This window comes from Talpa europaea (assembly GCF_964194135.1).
Source record: "Talpa europaea genome assembly, chromosome: 10".
Classification (NCBI taxonomy): domain Eukaryota; kingdom Metazoa; phylum Chordata; class Mammalia; order Eulipotyphla; family Talpidae; genus Talpa; species Talpa europaea.
The window spans coordinates 5,163,382-5,179,572 of record NC_140077.1 but is presented as its reverse complement, the minus strand read 5'-3'; the positions used below and the strand labels follow the sequence as shown (position 1 = coordinate 5,179,572).

Here is a 16,191-nt window from a genome sequence, read left to right as displayed (position 1 = left end):
GTAGGGCTTCTTTTTCAATATTGCTAAGTCCATCTAATATAGGCCCTGGATAAGGCATTACCTACACATACATTGCATTTTTTTAGCACTCTGCCTGTTATTCCACAGGTAAAGAGGGGCAAACCAGGCATTGTTTTTGTTAGGTACATAGCCTAATACAAGTCAAATAAAAACTTAAGAGTATTTTGCACTGAAACAGAACAGGAAATAATGACGACAGACTTAATGTGGGGCAGAGAAAGTCTTTTTTTCCTAAAGAGAATACCACACATTCAAACAATGCTGATTTTCCAATTTTATTGCAATCGAATTTGCAGTTCTTTCAAAATGTAAGATACAAAAAGGGGCCAGGGAGCATCCTTTGCCTTCTTATGACTTGGGTATCTAAAAAGTTTCATTTGATGGAGAATCAGGATTGAAAAAACCAGAAAGAAGATACCACAAAATCAGAAACCTGGCTCACACAATGCCAAGAGCTGGAGGGTGGGGGTAGAAGGATTAACACAGCCATTAACCCAGTTATAGGACTTAAGATCCTCAGGCGCCAATGCCCAGATCACAAAGCACAAGGCTACAGCAGGTAGCAGATGCTGTAGGGGCTGTCGGGAGCACAGATACAGAGATGGAGGGTGTAGGGCCAGGATGGGCACAGAGCAGGTTTCTTTATGATTTGAGCAGACTGGGTGTAGTGGCAGGAATGGGCACAGTGCAGGTTTTCTATGACCCGAGCAGATGGGGTAAGGAGAAGTCCTGGAGCCCTCGGTGGCTTTTGCAGGCTTTCATTGGGATTTACCAGGTACACAGCAGTCAGGGGCGCTGGGGAGCCGGCAAGCCTCCCAGTCCCCAGCAAGTCTTCACACTTTCTGGGATCTCCATGTTTTCTTGTGGCCTCTGCTTCTCTGCTCTACTTGTGGTTCTGCTGGCGTAGCCATGACACTGCCCTTGTAAGCCCAGCCCCTCAGCACAGGTGTATCCCATCTACGCATGCCCACACCCCACTCCAGGTGGCCGCCACCAGGCCTGCATTCAGGACCACAGGGATCCATCAATCCTAATGGCAGGAGGGCAGAAAAGCCTGGTACCTTTCACCTTACCCAACAGAGGGCCATTGTAGAAATCTGGCCCATTTCAAATTCTACATAGTTTATTCAAAGTCAACAACAGACAAACCACTCCATGAAGGAGGGAGCCCCTCCCCAAGAGAAGACTATCAGCGCAGTCTCTGCACTGGCAGCTGTCCCTCTGCCCGCCTGCGCCTCTGCAGGTGCTGCTTTTCACCAAGTCTGTCCCTCCGCAGGGCAGCAGCCTCCCTGCTTGCCTGTGACATGTTCCCTGCAGGTGGGGCGTCTCTTCACTGACCCTTCCTCAGCAGAGGCTTCTCTCAAAGCTGCCCCATGTTCCATGCAGCTCTCTCATCAAACCTGTTCCTTTCGGGGCAGCCCTTTCTGCCCGTTTGTCTATGCACGTGCCCTTTATTCTTCTCCCCTTTATAATAAACCTGCCCCTTGGATACAAAGAACATCTCTGTGCTGCGGAGGAACTCGCCTGGGAAACTTGCCCGGGCTGGTGAAAGGGGAGCTCTGCTGAACCCTTCCCAGAGTGACCCCAACGACTACTCTCCGCACCCAACAACCCCAAAAACATTGTTAGGGGAAAAGGATGTCCTGAGCTAATGCCCTGTAACAGCATCCCATTCACTGCTCCCCTTTTCCAGCTCGAGCTCAGTCCTTCAGGCCCCAGCTCATTTATACTGAAGCAGAGACCAAGGCCTCGTTCCACGAGCTCTGCCCAGGACGCGGGGGCCGCTCCCCAAGGGGGGGCCCGGGCCCGGGCTCGCGGGGCGCTCCAGCCCTGGACACCACGAGCCCCCAGACAATGACAGTCCACGGGACGCACGCCCAGCTCGGGGCGCGCCTCCCTCCGCACCTCGCCGGGAAGCCCGGCCGTGGACGCCCATTAACCGGCCCCGCGGCCGGGCCCCACACCCCACCCGCAGCCTGGCCCTGGGGGCCCCGACGCGCGCCCCGCGAGGGCCACCGACGGCCTTCAAGGCGCCTGCAGCGCCACGCCTCGGCCACCTGGTGGCGCTGTCGGCCCACCCGTCCTCCTCCGGCCCACAGCCCCGCGGGCGGGCCCAGGGGGCACCAGCGCGCACGCGCCGCCCCGGCGCTCGCCCACCCAGCCTGGACCCGCGCCCGGAGCGGGCTGCGCCGCGCATGCGTGCGACGGAGCCGCGCTCGCCCCGCCAGAGCCCCCGCCGCCGGGCTGGGAGTTGAGCCCCGCCGAGCCGGAAGTGCCGCCGCCGCGGCCCGCGGCCCGCTGCCCGGGCGGAAACGGCGGCCCCCGAAGAGAGGTTCCGGGCTGGCCGGGGCCGGAGGCGGCAGGATGGAGAGCGGGGCGGGGGACGAGCCGCCGACCCTGCGCCCGACGCTGGGCTCCTCCTGGGCGGCGGCCGGCGCAGGCCTGGCCCACTGCCTCCAGCTGCACCGGGCCGGCCGCGGCGCCGCGGACGCGGACTGGGAGGAGCTGCTGGCGCCGCCTGCCCCGGGGTGCGCCGGGCCGCGGGGCCGCGGGGGCGCCGCGGGGGAGGCGGCGGGGCCGGGGTCCGGGTCCTCGCGGGGCGCGGCGGCGGGGCCCCCCGCGGGGCGCGCGGTCTGCGCCCCCGGGCGCGGTGGGGTGTCGGCCGCGCCTCTCCCGCGGCGGGCGAGCGGCTGCCGGGCCGCGGAGAGGCGCCCGCGCCGGCTCTGGAGGCGCGCCCGGGGGCGCCCGCAGGCCTTCCCCGCCGAAGCGGGGTCCGCGCCGGGCCGGGCGGGGGCGGCGGGGGCGGCGGGGCCTCCTGGGCCGGGCCGGGGCGGGGCGGGCCGGGGCGCCGGCCGCGCGCTGAGCCCCTCTCCCCGCAGGCGCGGCGCGGCGGTGCTGACGCGGGGCCCGCGCGGGCCCGGGGCGGGGCCCTGCTGCCTGTTCCTGCGCTGCGGCCCGCGGGCCGGCGCGGAGGTGGCGGCCCTGGGCGTGCTGAGCTCGGCCCGGATCATGGAGGTGTACGCGGGGGACGAGTACTGCGGCACCGGCAGGGGCGAGGCGGCCCGCGCCGGCCTGGAGAGCAGGTGCGTCCCCGCGGCCTCGGGGCCCCCGGGCTCCCGCGGGGTGCGGGGCGTGGGAGCGAAGGGGAAACGTCAGCAGGTAGAAGTTCACACCGCTGAGATTTTTTTTTTTTTTTAAAGATTTATTTATACAAGCACTGGGTACAGTCAGAAGCGCCAGAGGGTGAATTCACCAGAGACAGAGCGGGGCACAGAGCAGGCAGACTGACCAAGTACACTGCTGAGGGGAGCAGCGGGTGCGGCAGGAGAGGCCTATCTCGCCATGTGAGACCCTCCCCTGTGGCTGGGGATCGAACCCGCGCTGCAGAGGCTGCGGGCAGCTTCGCAACCCAGCACTCAACCGCTGCACCACCAGGAAGGCCCATTTAAAAGATTTATTTATACATACATGAACTGGGGTACAGGCCAGAGGTGTGGAGGGTGAGAGGATTCACCAGAGACAAAGCTGGGAGCAGAACAGGCAGACTGACTGAAATACACAGCTGAGAAGAGCAGCAGGTGAGTCAGGAGAGGTCTGCTGTGCCATGTGGGTAGCTCCCTGGCCAGGGATCGAACTCGTGCTGCAGAGTCTGCAGCTAGCTAGGGTTGCATCTTAACCCCTTGAGCCACCAGGGAGGCCCCCGCTGAGATTTTCAAGATGGGCCAGATCAGCTTTCCTCTTTTCATAGGCTTGGAAAAATGCTCATAGTGAGGAAGTAACTTGGTAGAAGGTCAAGCTAATTAGACTTTATAGACGAGACTGAAGTAGAATCCTTGTCACAGCTTCTTGGCTTTCTCTGGCCTCTTCATGGTTGTTCGCCAAAAGTGAACTCGTTAGCCCACCTGGAACTCGGAACATTTTTATGGAAAGAAGCTCTTTACAAATGGTCTGGATTCTGCCACATGAGCCCATTTAACCAATAACTCATCCTGTTATGATTTAGTTTTTTTCTAGTCTCTGATACTGGAATTCTACCCTAATCTCTCCTAAATATAACTCAATATGCTGTTTTATGTATTGCACATATTGGAATAATAGCTACCTTCACTGACCTTTACAATAGTGCTTGCTCTGTGCTGCATTATATTAAATAGAATGTGTCATTTAGCTCTCACAGAGGTAGAAAGAGCAGACAGTGTCACCAAATGTCTTGTAGAACTCATTGGCTCTGTTTTATAGACCATTTGAATCTCAGGATTTAAGTAATGACCTAGAAACTTCATTTTTAATGTGACTTTTAAAAATGATAATCTGTAAAGTTAAAAAGAATGTAAATTCTCTTTACTTTTAGTAAACCCGAAATTATTTTCTACAAAAAATATTTAAAATTGGAGTCCATCATTCATGCTTGTAAAATAAAGGTAAATCATCACTAAATTTTAACTAATTTGACAACTGCAAATGTAAAATTTTGTATAGTATGAACTTATTTTCTGTTGGTTTGGTAATACTCTAATTTTGTTCCTCTTAGCACCATAGTTTTATATAAAGATAACTAGTTTTAGCTCCATTATATCAAGGAAGATGGCAGGGAATTTGAGGAGTTCTATGAAAGAGCACCTAAAAGTTAAAGGGATTTGGACTGGTGACTTGAGTTTGAAAACTCATCGGGGTGGGCTTTAGTGATGTCACTGGAGTCTGGGAAAAGGTAGTGAACTGTGAATCAATAGCCTACAGTATTAATTTTACCTTGTTTCCTACTAGCTGAGTGACCTTGAGCAAATTTCTCATATCTTTGGACCTACCTCATGGTCATGGATAAATTAGAATGTTTAAAAAAAATTCCTTGGGCCTCCCTGGTGGCGCAGTGGTTGAGTGCTGGGTTGCGAAGCTGCCTGCAGCCTCTGCAGCACCGGTTTGATCCCCAGCCACCGGAGGAGGGTCCCACATGGCGCGCAGACCTCTCCTGCCGCCCGCTGCTCCCCTCAGCAGTGTACTTCGGTCCTTCTGCCTGCTCTGCTCCCCGCTCTGGCTCTGGTGAATTCTCTCACCCTCCCGCGCTTCTGACTGTACCCAGTGCTTGTATAAATAAATAAATAAATAAATTAAAAAAAAAAAATTCCTTGCTGTGTACGTAAAAGTTCATAACATCATTCTTGGTAGCCTAAAGGTGGGAACAACCCAAATATCCATTTCCTAGTAAATGGATAAACAAGATATGGTGTCCCCAAATAGAGAATTGTTTATCACAAAGAGCAATAAATAAATGCTGCATACTACAAACTTGAATGATGATCCTTGAAAACATATCATATGAAGGAAGTCAGTCACAGAAGACCACCTGTTATATGATTCCACATGTGTGAAAAGTCCAAAGGAGGCAAGTCCATAAGGAGGAAAGCAGAGCAGTAGTTGTGTGTGGTGAGAGGGTGGTATATGGGGGGGTGGGGGGGGCTAGGAAGTGACTGCCAGTCAGTACAGGCTTGCATCTGAGGAGGATCATCTGAAATTGTGATGGTTACACAACTCTGCGTGTGCACTTTAAAGGTGTTGTTTGGCATGTAAATTATCTCAAAAAAAATCTTAAAATCTTATCTCCACTTCACTTCATATGAAGTTATAAGACATTAATACTCATGTTCAGAGCAGCCAAGTAGCCAGCATACAGAACTGATTATCCCAAGATGTTATCTTGGTATTGTGTCTTAATGGGTTCTGGAGTCGTTTCAAAAAAGTCAGTCTCCTACGTATTTTTGAGTGCCTGCTAATCTAGGCAATGCAGTAGGCACTTGGAGTTAGCAGTGATAGAATAAATTGGAAGGATTATCCTTGTTGCTTACATTCTAGTGGAGTGAGACACAAGAGTGAAATGTATACCATATTCGGAAGTGAGAAAGGCTATGGAGATTGAAAAACAGAAAAGGTATAGTTGTAGGAGCATAAATTTAATGGGACGCTTCCTTGATTATTGAGAGATACCTTTTGATGCCACATGGAGATCTTGGATCACGGTTTGACATGTCTTCAAGTTACATATAGTTTGTGTGTGTCTACAGGAGTGTTTTTTATAGTGGTTCATTGCAAGACCATTGGCATTTAAAGGTTCTATTCATCTAGGTCTAAAGCTTGTTCTGGGGCAATATTACATGAAAGATAAAAAATAATGACCCATGTTTTTGAGCGCTCGCTCAGTGGTCGGTACCGGAGATTTTGACACACAATCCTCAGCCAGCCATGTGAAATCACATTTATCACCCTCGCTTACTCCTCTTCGGGATTTTTGGCCTTTGTCCAGGGTGGCACAGGCTCTAACCAGAGAGTCATCAGTAACCTAGGTCTGACCTAGTCTACATCCTTTGCTACAGGAGTGTTCATCTCACACATGAAGCGTCTTTTAGTTCAAAATCATAGATGAAATGAGCCGCATAAAGCACTGTACAGGACCTAGATGAGCTAGGCCCCAGGCTTGGCTTTTACTGATGAGGTAATCCTTTGACAAGTTATAGAATTACCCTTGACCTCATCTTTTAGTAAGTGAGCCAGCACTGTGTTAGACCATCTTTTAACATCTTATTTTTACCTTGTAATTCGTAATTCTCAAAGACTAACTTGCAGAGAGTATATCAAGAAATACTTCGGAAGAAATACTTTGGAAGAAGTCTTATTTTGTATTAAATATTGTAACATGTTGTACGTTTAGGACTCAGATTGGTATTTTTATTCCTTAAGTAAATGAAACTTATTTTAGCCCCTTTTTATATGTGTATTTTTTTTTTTTGTATGAAAATAACCTTCTGAGCTGCATAGTAAATTAGAAGTGCTGGGCATTACTACTTTAGGGGAAAGGTAAAAATGAAAGCTGCTTAGTTTATATTTGTTTTCCTGAATACTTCACCACCGTTAATTGATAACAAAAATGTCACCTTAAATAGCAATTATTGTTTAATGTTATTCTATGGAACTTTGTTTCATAACAGCTGCTCTCCTTTGGTGACAAGCAGTGTGTGTTCGTCAGTAAAGTCGTGGTCCACATCAGGCCAGTCTCGGCAAATCCCTCCCCAAGCTCTGCAGCTCTGGGGTCGAGGATCGACCTCAAGAGTCCAAACCATCATGGAGTCCATGGGCTCCAAGTTATCCCCTGGAGCTCAGCAGCTGATGCATATGGTTAGATTTCAGCAGCAGGTACGGAATCCCTTCCAGATGCACCGCAGGGGAAAGGTGGGGAGGGAGTTTAATTTGGGGAGTACTGATTTGTAGAGGTGGATAGCAGACACACGACCTGGGAGGATGGGAGCACAGAATTGGGGGAAATAGAGTGAACCTTGAGGAGGCTTGAGAGACTGTCCCCTAGGAGATGGTAGGGAAAGGTGGAGGGAGAGACTGGGCCAATAAAGAAAGACCCATGGAGAGGATCTGAGCCTGTGAGAATATGGGGCGAGGAGAGGGACCCCGAGAATAGAAGGCAGCAGCGTGGCCGAGCAGCTGCTGATTTGAGAAGGATTTGCTGTCAGGAGACCTGAATTCACATTCTGGTGCCAACACTGTTAGTTCTTTGTATATGTTACTGATTCATCTTTTTGAGGATAAATTTCTTCATGTTCCCTTAGCCCATAGGCTCCACGAGGTCAGGGATTTTAATATGTTCTGTTCGCTGTTGTATTTTTTTCCAGTGTCTGAAGCACTTCCTCACTTCCTAAACAGTAGATAATGGCTGAATATTGAATACGGGAATGTTGGTTTGGCTTAGTCTGACCCTTTTTTAGATTATCTAGATGAAGGTATAAACTGAGTTCCTTTAGCTAATCTTGAGTAATAATCTCAGTCCCTCTCTCCCCAGCTGTTGAGCTGCAGTAGTGTGGGATGCTCGCCCCTGGCGAGACTCTAATAGACTTACATGCTTTGAATTCAGGATCGCGCTTATGCCCTGACACTGAGTTAGGCTCAAGGTGGTTACACTTCTCTCCTGGGGAAAACCTAAAGGGCATGTTTGTAACCTCTCCAAGACAGGGCATTGGGAATCACGTAGTTTCTTCAAGATAAGGCAGAATCTTCTCAGGAAATAATAGTTGCATGAGCGCTTGAGTTGAGGCCACATAACAGAACTCCTTATTATCTGGAAAGTCCTAAAGCAAACATAGCCAAGAGATGACTAATTTTAATCACTGACCGTGTCCCACGTGTACCCATGTACACTTCACCTTCAGTAATGTGACTACCTGGGTGGCCTCCGTGAGCAACGTGTGCAGGAGATACACTAGGTGGCAAGGAACAGCTTTGCTGTACATTGACATTTGGGGACTGATAGACGTGAATTGTAAGAAAGTCAACAGTTTTCGTTACTCACCTTAAACTACCACATTTTATGAGTAATTAGGAAGCTTTTGTAGTGGAAATGTTAAAATATGCTCTTGCGGTTTTAGCTGGTTCCTTGGACACCACAAAGCATAGTCCTATTACCTTTGAATGATTAAAGTAAAGCTGGTCTAAAGCCAGCCCATTTTAGTCATTAAAAATGTCACAAGGTACATTGAACATCCAGCCTTCAGTGGACAACTACCTGGTGTATCTTCCATGAAGAGCTGTCGTAGACGATCTCCCTAGACTGGCTGGCCAACCTGAAAGTTGATGGTGATATTCCATTCCGTGAAATTGTTAGTTCCCGTGCCTCAGTTGAGAGGAATGTGCTTTGTTACCATAATTAAGGAGACTCTTGTAGGGGAAACATTAAAATATGCTAATGCAGTTTTACTAAGTTTGCTAGTATCTCTTTCCAATATTTTCTTGATGAAAAACCACAGTAAAATGATTAAAAGCCCTGACAGCAAAGGTGGGTGGCCTGGGTTCAATCCTGTTCCTGCCACCTACCAGTGGTGTCACCCTAGCCAGGTTGCAGCCACTTAACATTCAGACAGTAATTATAGCCAACTGCCTGTGGGAGTTTTGAGGATCAAATGAGAGAACCATGTCGCCGGGCTCAGTGATTGCCCAGAAGTTAGCCGCCGTCATCACTAATGCTCACTGTAACCCTTACCCTTACTTCATGCCTCGCTTAGAATCGCTTGCCCATCGGAGAGCAGCTCCAGTCGGTCTTGGGAAATGCTGGGTGCAAGCACGTGATCGAAGCCTCCCCTTCGGCCTTGGACACGTCCTCCTCCACGCCCTTCCCTGTTAGAACTGGACTGACCTCTGGAAGCTTGACTGAAGACTTCAAAGCTTGCCTTGGTGGAAGCACGCAGCCCCCTGGTGGAGGGCCCAGGGCGCCGGACCTTGGCGAGCGCACAGTTGTGCCACCGCGCCACTCTCTTCTTGAGAACGATCTTCAACATGCCGTGTCTTCTCTCTTACCAAAGAAAGCAAGTGACGACTCAAATGTGCCTAGCTCTGACCTGCTGCCTCTCCTCCAGAACTTGTGTAGTCAGGTTAACCATCTCCGTGTGGGGCGTGGCACCCCGTGGCAGGAAGCCCTCACCAAGCCCCGCGAGGGCGTTGCTGCTGTTCCGTGTAAGTATTTAAGACTGTGTGGGTGCATTTGGTCGTGTGAGGGGTAACAGAAAGGAAACAGACATGTTGCAGTGAGTGCTGCTTGAGAACATGCCCAGGGTGAGTCTGGGGAGTGATTGATTACATTGTACCATTAACAGACTTGTGGGACATACTCAACAGGAAAATGGATTGCTTTGAAAGGCGTGCTAAAGGCGGAGGTGTGGAGCACCTCTACACCTCTCGGGCGTTTGTGGATGGCTGCGGCGTGAGGGAGCTGTAGGGAGATGCCAAAAGAAAAAAACCCTGCTCATAATATAGCAACTCTACAAAGACGCTGAGGAAGTCAGACTATGTAGGGCCCAGGAAGCAGATTCCTTCAGTTCCTAGTTTTCGAGAGTTTCTTTCGTCATAGCTGGATGGTGGATTTTCCTCATCGTTTTTCTGTGTCCGTTTATATGAGCATGTGACTTTTCCTCTGGAATCTGTTGATATGGTGAGTTACATTAATTTGCAAAAACTGAGCCAGCCCTGGTTACCTAGAATAAATCCCACTTAGTCATAGGGCATAGTTCTTTTTTATGTATTGCTGCTTTCAATTTGCTAGTCTTGTTGAGTATTCTTGCATCTGATTCATGAGATAGTGGCCTTTATTTCCCTTTTTGTACACATCTTTGGTTTTATGGCAGGCTAACACCTCATTAAATAAGTTTTGCATTTCAGAAGAGATTGTCTAAAAAATAGATGTTATTGCTTCTTGAAATGCTTGGTAGAAATTTCCAGTGAAACCATATGACCTGAATATTTCTTTCTTGGGAACCTTTAATTATAAATTCTATTTAAAACGTGGCAAGTTTCAGGGCCTCCCCGGTGGCGCAGTGGTTGAGCGCTGGGTTGCAAAGCTGCCCACAGCCTCTGCGGCGCTGGTTCTATCCCCGGCTGCTCCCCGGCCACCGGAGGAGGGTCCCACGTGGCGCGCAGACCTCTCCTGCCGCCCGCTGCTCCCCTCAGCAGTGTACTTCGGTCCTTCTGCCTGCTCTGCTCCCCGCTCTGGCTCTGGTGAATTCTCTCACCCTCCCGTGCTTCTGACTGTACCCAGTGCTTATATAAATAAATAAAAATAAAATAAAATAAATCTGAAAAAATGGCAAGTTTCAGTTCTCCCATTGATCGGTGGGCTTAATGTAATCACATCTTTCAGGTTCCACCAGTTTTTTGAGATTTGCACAAGATTATCTTTTACATGAAAACGTAAAAGAAGCAGAAACAACTTTGAAAAAGAAGAAAATGGGAGGAATCACTGTTCCCAATACCAGGTCTTATGTAGTGGAAGAATTCCAGGCTGTGTCGTACCAGCTGTGGGACAGACACACTGGTTGGGGTTGCAGTGGAGGCCCCACACAATAGACCTGCACGGACATGCACAGCTGATTCTTGCAAAGGTCAAAACCTTGCAAAAACCAGTTGAATAGAAACAGGTGAGCTCTTCCAAAAAATGGTGCTGGAGCAATTAGATATCCATAGGCTAAAAATGTTTGCATCTAGACGTCATACCTAATACAAAACTTAACTCTAAATGGGTCGTAGATTTAGATGTAAAGTTTGCTGGGCATAGGCCTGGGTTCTGATTCTGTCACTGCAGATGCCAGTAAGCCGAGGTGGAAGTTGAATCTGTAAGCGCTGATACTTTTCCGATCTGGCCCCTGATCTGACAGAGTGGTGGGTGTCGCACCTGGAAGAAACTCTTCTGTCAGCTCATCCTGAGCTGTCCTTTTTATAACGGGTTAGGCAAAGACAGTCATAAGCAAACAGCCCATCCGACAGCCTGTCACAGTGGATGTTTCTGGTTCATCATGTTCAGCCTCCCGATATCTTGACCCTGTACATGTGATGGCGTCAGGCATCGTTGGGGCAGGATTCTCAGTCTAAAGCAAGAGTTTTAGTTTCAAGAAATCAGATTGTTAGTCACGTAGTGTGTACGTGCAGCCCGCAATGGGTGTGTGTGTGTGCAGATTTCTGTACTAGGTGTGGGGCCCTCCCCTTCCTGCCCAGCTCCCTCTCAAAACGGAACTTTTAAGTGGAAACATAGGAAACATCTTCAGCAACAAGGAGTTGGAGGTTCTTAGACATGATGCCAAAAGCACAATCCATCAAAGAAAATCCACAGATCTGACTCCATTTAAAAGTGAAGGTATTGGGGCCTTCCTGGTGGCACAAGGGGTTAAGCATCGCACTATGAGGCAATCCGTAGCCACTACAGCTTGAGTTTGAACCGCGGCTGGTCAGAAAGCTACCCACATGGTGCAGCAGACCTCTCCTGCTGCGCCCGCTGCTCCCCTCAGCAGTGTATTTCAGTCAGTCTGCTTGTTCTGCTCCCCACTCTGTCTCTGGTGAATCCTCTCACCCCCCACACCTCTGGCCTGTGCCCCAGCTCTTGTATACATGAATAAATAAATCTTTCAAAAAAAACATAAAAAGTGAAGGTATTTGCTCTCTGAAAGACCATGTGAACAGGATGAAAAGTGAAGCTACAGACTGGGAGGAAATATTTGCAAACCAAATATCTGACCAAGGACTCTTACTAAGAATAAAGTTCTCAAATTGAGCTAACCTCTGAGAAAACACACACTTACACCCTACACCGGGACACCTGAGGAAATGTTAGGCTAGGGAATGGCTTGTGTTTCTGTCAGTCATCACATCGGTGCCCTGCAGCGGGTATCACCCTCTGGCCAGCACCACTGTACGCTCCTGAGAGAATGAGGTACAAGGGGCAGATTGTTACTGTGGAAGTGCAGTGTTCGCAGAACCTCAGGGGGTCCCTGGTTTCCTTGAGCACGGCTGTCTAGAGGCGTGAATTCTAGGTTAGAAATGTGTGCTTCTTGTTTCACATTTAATGTGTGTGTTCCAGTTAATTCTTACCTTTCTGTTAGAGAGGTTAGAAAAGTACACTCTGGCGCTAGGGGAAGGTTGCTGGTGTGAATGAAAACAAAAGTACTTGAATTGTGGGTTTACTTAGGGGAAATACATGGGAAACGTATGTGGAAACCTTAAAATATTTTGGCGAGATCAGTTTTGATTTGGAAACCAGAATAAAGATCCTCTTTAAAGACTTTGTTCTTTGAGGGATTGTTTTCACTTTTTATATTTCCATTTCAGTTACATCCACAGTAAATGTTGATGGAATTGAAATAAGAAGCGTGTTAGACACTTTGGCATTTACATACATACACATATTTAAATAAAAGTGGCATCATACAACTGAAAAACCGTTTTGGGCATTCAGTACTGGTCACCTGTTATGTGGGTATATTAGAACGTGGAAATGTGCTGTAAGGAACACAGGACAGTTGTGGAGACAAACTTCAGCAATTTAGACTACAGCGTGTGTGTTGTAACAAGAGGGATAATTGTTCTATTTTTTTTTTTTAATTTATTTTAGAACAGAAGAGAAACCCCTGTGCTCCTACTTGGAAAAGATTCTCTCTAAAAACATGGAACTAGAAACTGACAGGCTACATAGATCAGCGCCTGTGTCGGCTCCAGGAGCACCTGGATAACAAGATTGCTCTGCTGGTGGACTTGGTGCAGAACCCCAGCTCCCCGCTCTCTGAGCTGCCTCTCAGACACTGTGACTCTGGAGAAAGATGAGCCCGCAGCATGTGCAGTGTTCCCCAGGTATTTATTCTGTATTTATTACAAAGTGAATACCCCAAAAGAAGCAGAAAGCAAGTATTTAATGTCATTTGAAGATCATGTCTGACTCACACAGCGACCTCAGTGCTCACAGTGGCCGTCCTTGTCAAGGCGCCAGTCCTGTGCACGAAGAGCTGGAATGCTAGGCTCCTCGATTATTTTGTTTGCGGTGTTTTTCATTTTTATAAAAAACTACTTATACTTCGGTATTTAAAATGTTTAAGGATTTATAATCCAATTCTTTGCCTTGTATTGATTGTATGTGTGTTTGACTTTGAAGTATTATTTTAATTTATGCAAAGACCTTGTCTCATAGTTCTAGGGGTATAAAAAAGCTTAGGTATTTGATACGTTTTCATTTTCTTTTTAAGTTTTTTTTTTTTTAAAGATTTATTTATTTATTTATACAAGCACTGGGTACAGTCAGAAGCGCGGGAGGGTGAGAGAATTCACCAGAGCCAGAGCGGGGAGCAGAGCAGGCAGAAGGACCGAAGTACACTGCTGAGGGGAGCAGCGGGCGGCAGGAGAGGTCTGCGAGCCATGTGGGACCCTCTTCCGGTGGCCGGGGAGCAGCCGGGGATCGAACTGGCGCTGCAGAGGCTCCGGGCAGCTTCGCAACCCAGCGAACAACTGCTGCGCCACCGGGGAAGCCCCGTTTTCATTTTCTAATTGATGGTTGGTGGAAAACTGGGTATTAGACTTGCAACCTTTAATTTCAGTCACCAACTTGTTTTATAGTTTGGACAAAAAAGGAGATGCAGTGCATGGCACATGTAAAATTAGCTTACATCTGGGCCATCGACTTTACATTCCCAGGGATAGGAAAGTAAAAATCGGAATTGACCTAGTTCTTGTTAGGCTTTTTGCTTCAAATTCAGTTTTGATGTCAAACAAAGGCATCTTGTTTTTTCTTAATAAACCCAGAAACTTTTCTTTTCTGAACTAATCCGGATTCTTTCTAGAGCTTTTTCTGGTGTGTTTAAAGCGTGAGGGCCTGAGGCTCTGCGTTGCGGGACTAAGCACATGAACCACGGAGGCTGCGAGTCGCTGGCCGACTTAAGTTTTCAGAAGTTACTACTGTTGTCTGTGTTGAAGGGCAGTACGTTTGCATCTGAAAAATAAAAGCATCCGTTCTGGATACAGTTTGTCTTAAGTAAACAGAAATATTTCTTCTCATCTAATACTCAAGATGGAAAAGCGTGCACTACGCTCATTTTAATGAACTTAGTTCTCTGAGATGCACGTTCAGTTCCATGATCGTGACCATAGCGTGTGTGCACCCGAATCACTCTGACCTCAGTGGCACGAGCCCCGTGTATCCCAGCAACAGGCGCCCCGATCTTCTGGCAAGCGGCCCAGAGGCAGCCCTGCATTCAGCACCCCGGGGGGGGGGGGGGGGGCATACCCCTTCCCCTGCACTGTCGTCAGCGGTGACACCGCCCCTGCCAGCGCCTGTTTCACTCCCCGTTCACCTCGGCGCTGTTGTAACTGCAGCTCAGTTTATAAAATCAGTTTTATTAACTAATTATAATTTATGCAATCATGACTGTAGTGTAAGAAATAGTGATGCGCTTTCATTCCAGATCTTCCATTTCTTTTTTTTTTAATACTTATGCACACTAGAGCTGGGGCACAGGCCAGAGGTGCGGGGGGTGAGAGGATCCACCAGAGAGAGCGGGGAGCAGAACTGGCGGATCTGCTAAAACACACTGCTGAGGGGAGCAGCGGGGAGACAGGCGAGGTCTGCTGCGCCGTGTGGGTAGCTCCCTGGCTGGGGATGGAACTCATGTCGCAGTGGCTGCCAACAGCTTCATAGTGCTGCGTCTTAACCCCTTGCGCTACCTGGGAGGCCTCAGATCCTCCATTTCTTAATCTTCCAAGGCCGATGAAGGTCCCAATTGCGTTTTTTTTTATATATTAGAAATTCCTAGGTGTTTCCTTGCATTCATCAGTCGCTATCCACGTGTTTCTGCGGGGATGATGGCGTCTCTGACTGGCTTGCTAGGGGAAGGCTGCCTGACCTTGCTGAAACAGAAGTAGACCACAGATGGACCAGAATCTGTCCTGTTGGGTCCCATCTCTGCTTTCACAGGTACCACATTCATGAGTGAGTCTGGGGAGCGAGGGCTGGGAAATGTACCTTCAGAGCTGGGGGAATAACCGCTGCAGGTGACCCAGCTGCACAGCTTGTGTGGGAGACCAAGGCATGAACTGCACGTGCAGGTTATGTACCCTGAGCTCCACACTGTCCCCCTCGAGTCATTACTGCACCTCCCTCTTTCCTGTGGGTGGCACAGTGAGGTTTTCATCATCCTTGTCACTGGGTTGTCCCTCTTCCTGCTGGGGGGGTGGGGGGGACACAGGACTTCCAGGCCCTCGGGGCGCTCCGCGGGGCGCTCCCCAGCCTGCGCCTTCCTCCCTTGTCTCCGGGCTGCGCGCCCAGCGGGCCCAAATCCTCCTCCGCCCAGGCGCCCTCTCCCTGGCCCCGTGGCACTCCTGTTCCCAGCTGGGCCCCAGGGCAGCCTCGGGAAGCTGCCCTGGGGCCGCCCCCCACCCCCACCACCACCACCACCACCACCACCACCACCACCACCACCACCACCGCAGTGAGCAGCCGGACAGACTGAGCCCCGTGGGGCTGGAGCCCAGGGCGAGTCGCGGGGCGGGGCCTGCGTCCAGCCGGGAAACCGCCCCACTGCGGAGACCTGGCGGCCCCAAGGACTCCAGGGTTGAAGCGGGAGCGAGACGGGACCCCTCTGGGCTCGGGAAGAACGTGGCGGGTGCCGGCCTTGAGGGGACCCCACACTGCAAGCCCTCGCTGTGGGCTTCGGGCTGGCCGCGCCCCCCATCCCTCCGCCGCCCGCTCTCCAGGGCCTGGACGCGGGGCAGGACCTCTCTGCTCCCAGATGACCTCGGGCCGGACTCGCCTGGGCCTTGGCCCACCTGAGGCTCCGTCCCCGCGCCAGCTGCTGGCGCAGGCCTGCCCCCCACCCC

At 50.0% G+C, this 16,191-nt stretch overlaps 1 protein-coding gene across 1 annotated transcript; it reads left to right on the top strand.

Moving 5' to 3' along the window:
* Positions 1 to 2,385: 2,385 nt before the first annotated feature.
* On the top strand, positions 2,386 to 13,152 carry LOC311178158 (ATPase PAAT-like; the record flags this gene model as incomplete). The annotated part of the gene is given in 8 exon segments (XM_084244534.1): positions 2,386 to 2,549; positions 2,901 to 3,104; positions 4,373 to 4,442; positions 6,999 to 7,114; positions 7,116 to 7,203; positions 9,075 to 9,520; positions 12,944 to 13,006; positions 13,008 to 13,152. Coding segments are annotated over 8 exon segments (1,296 nt in total).
* Between the last annotated feature and the right edge of the window lie 3,039 nt (positions 13,153 to 16,191).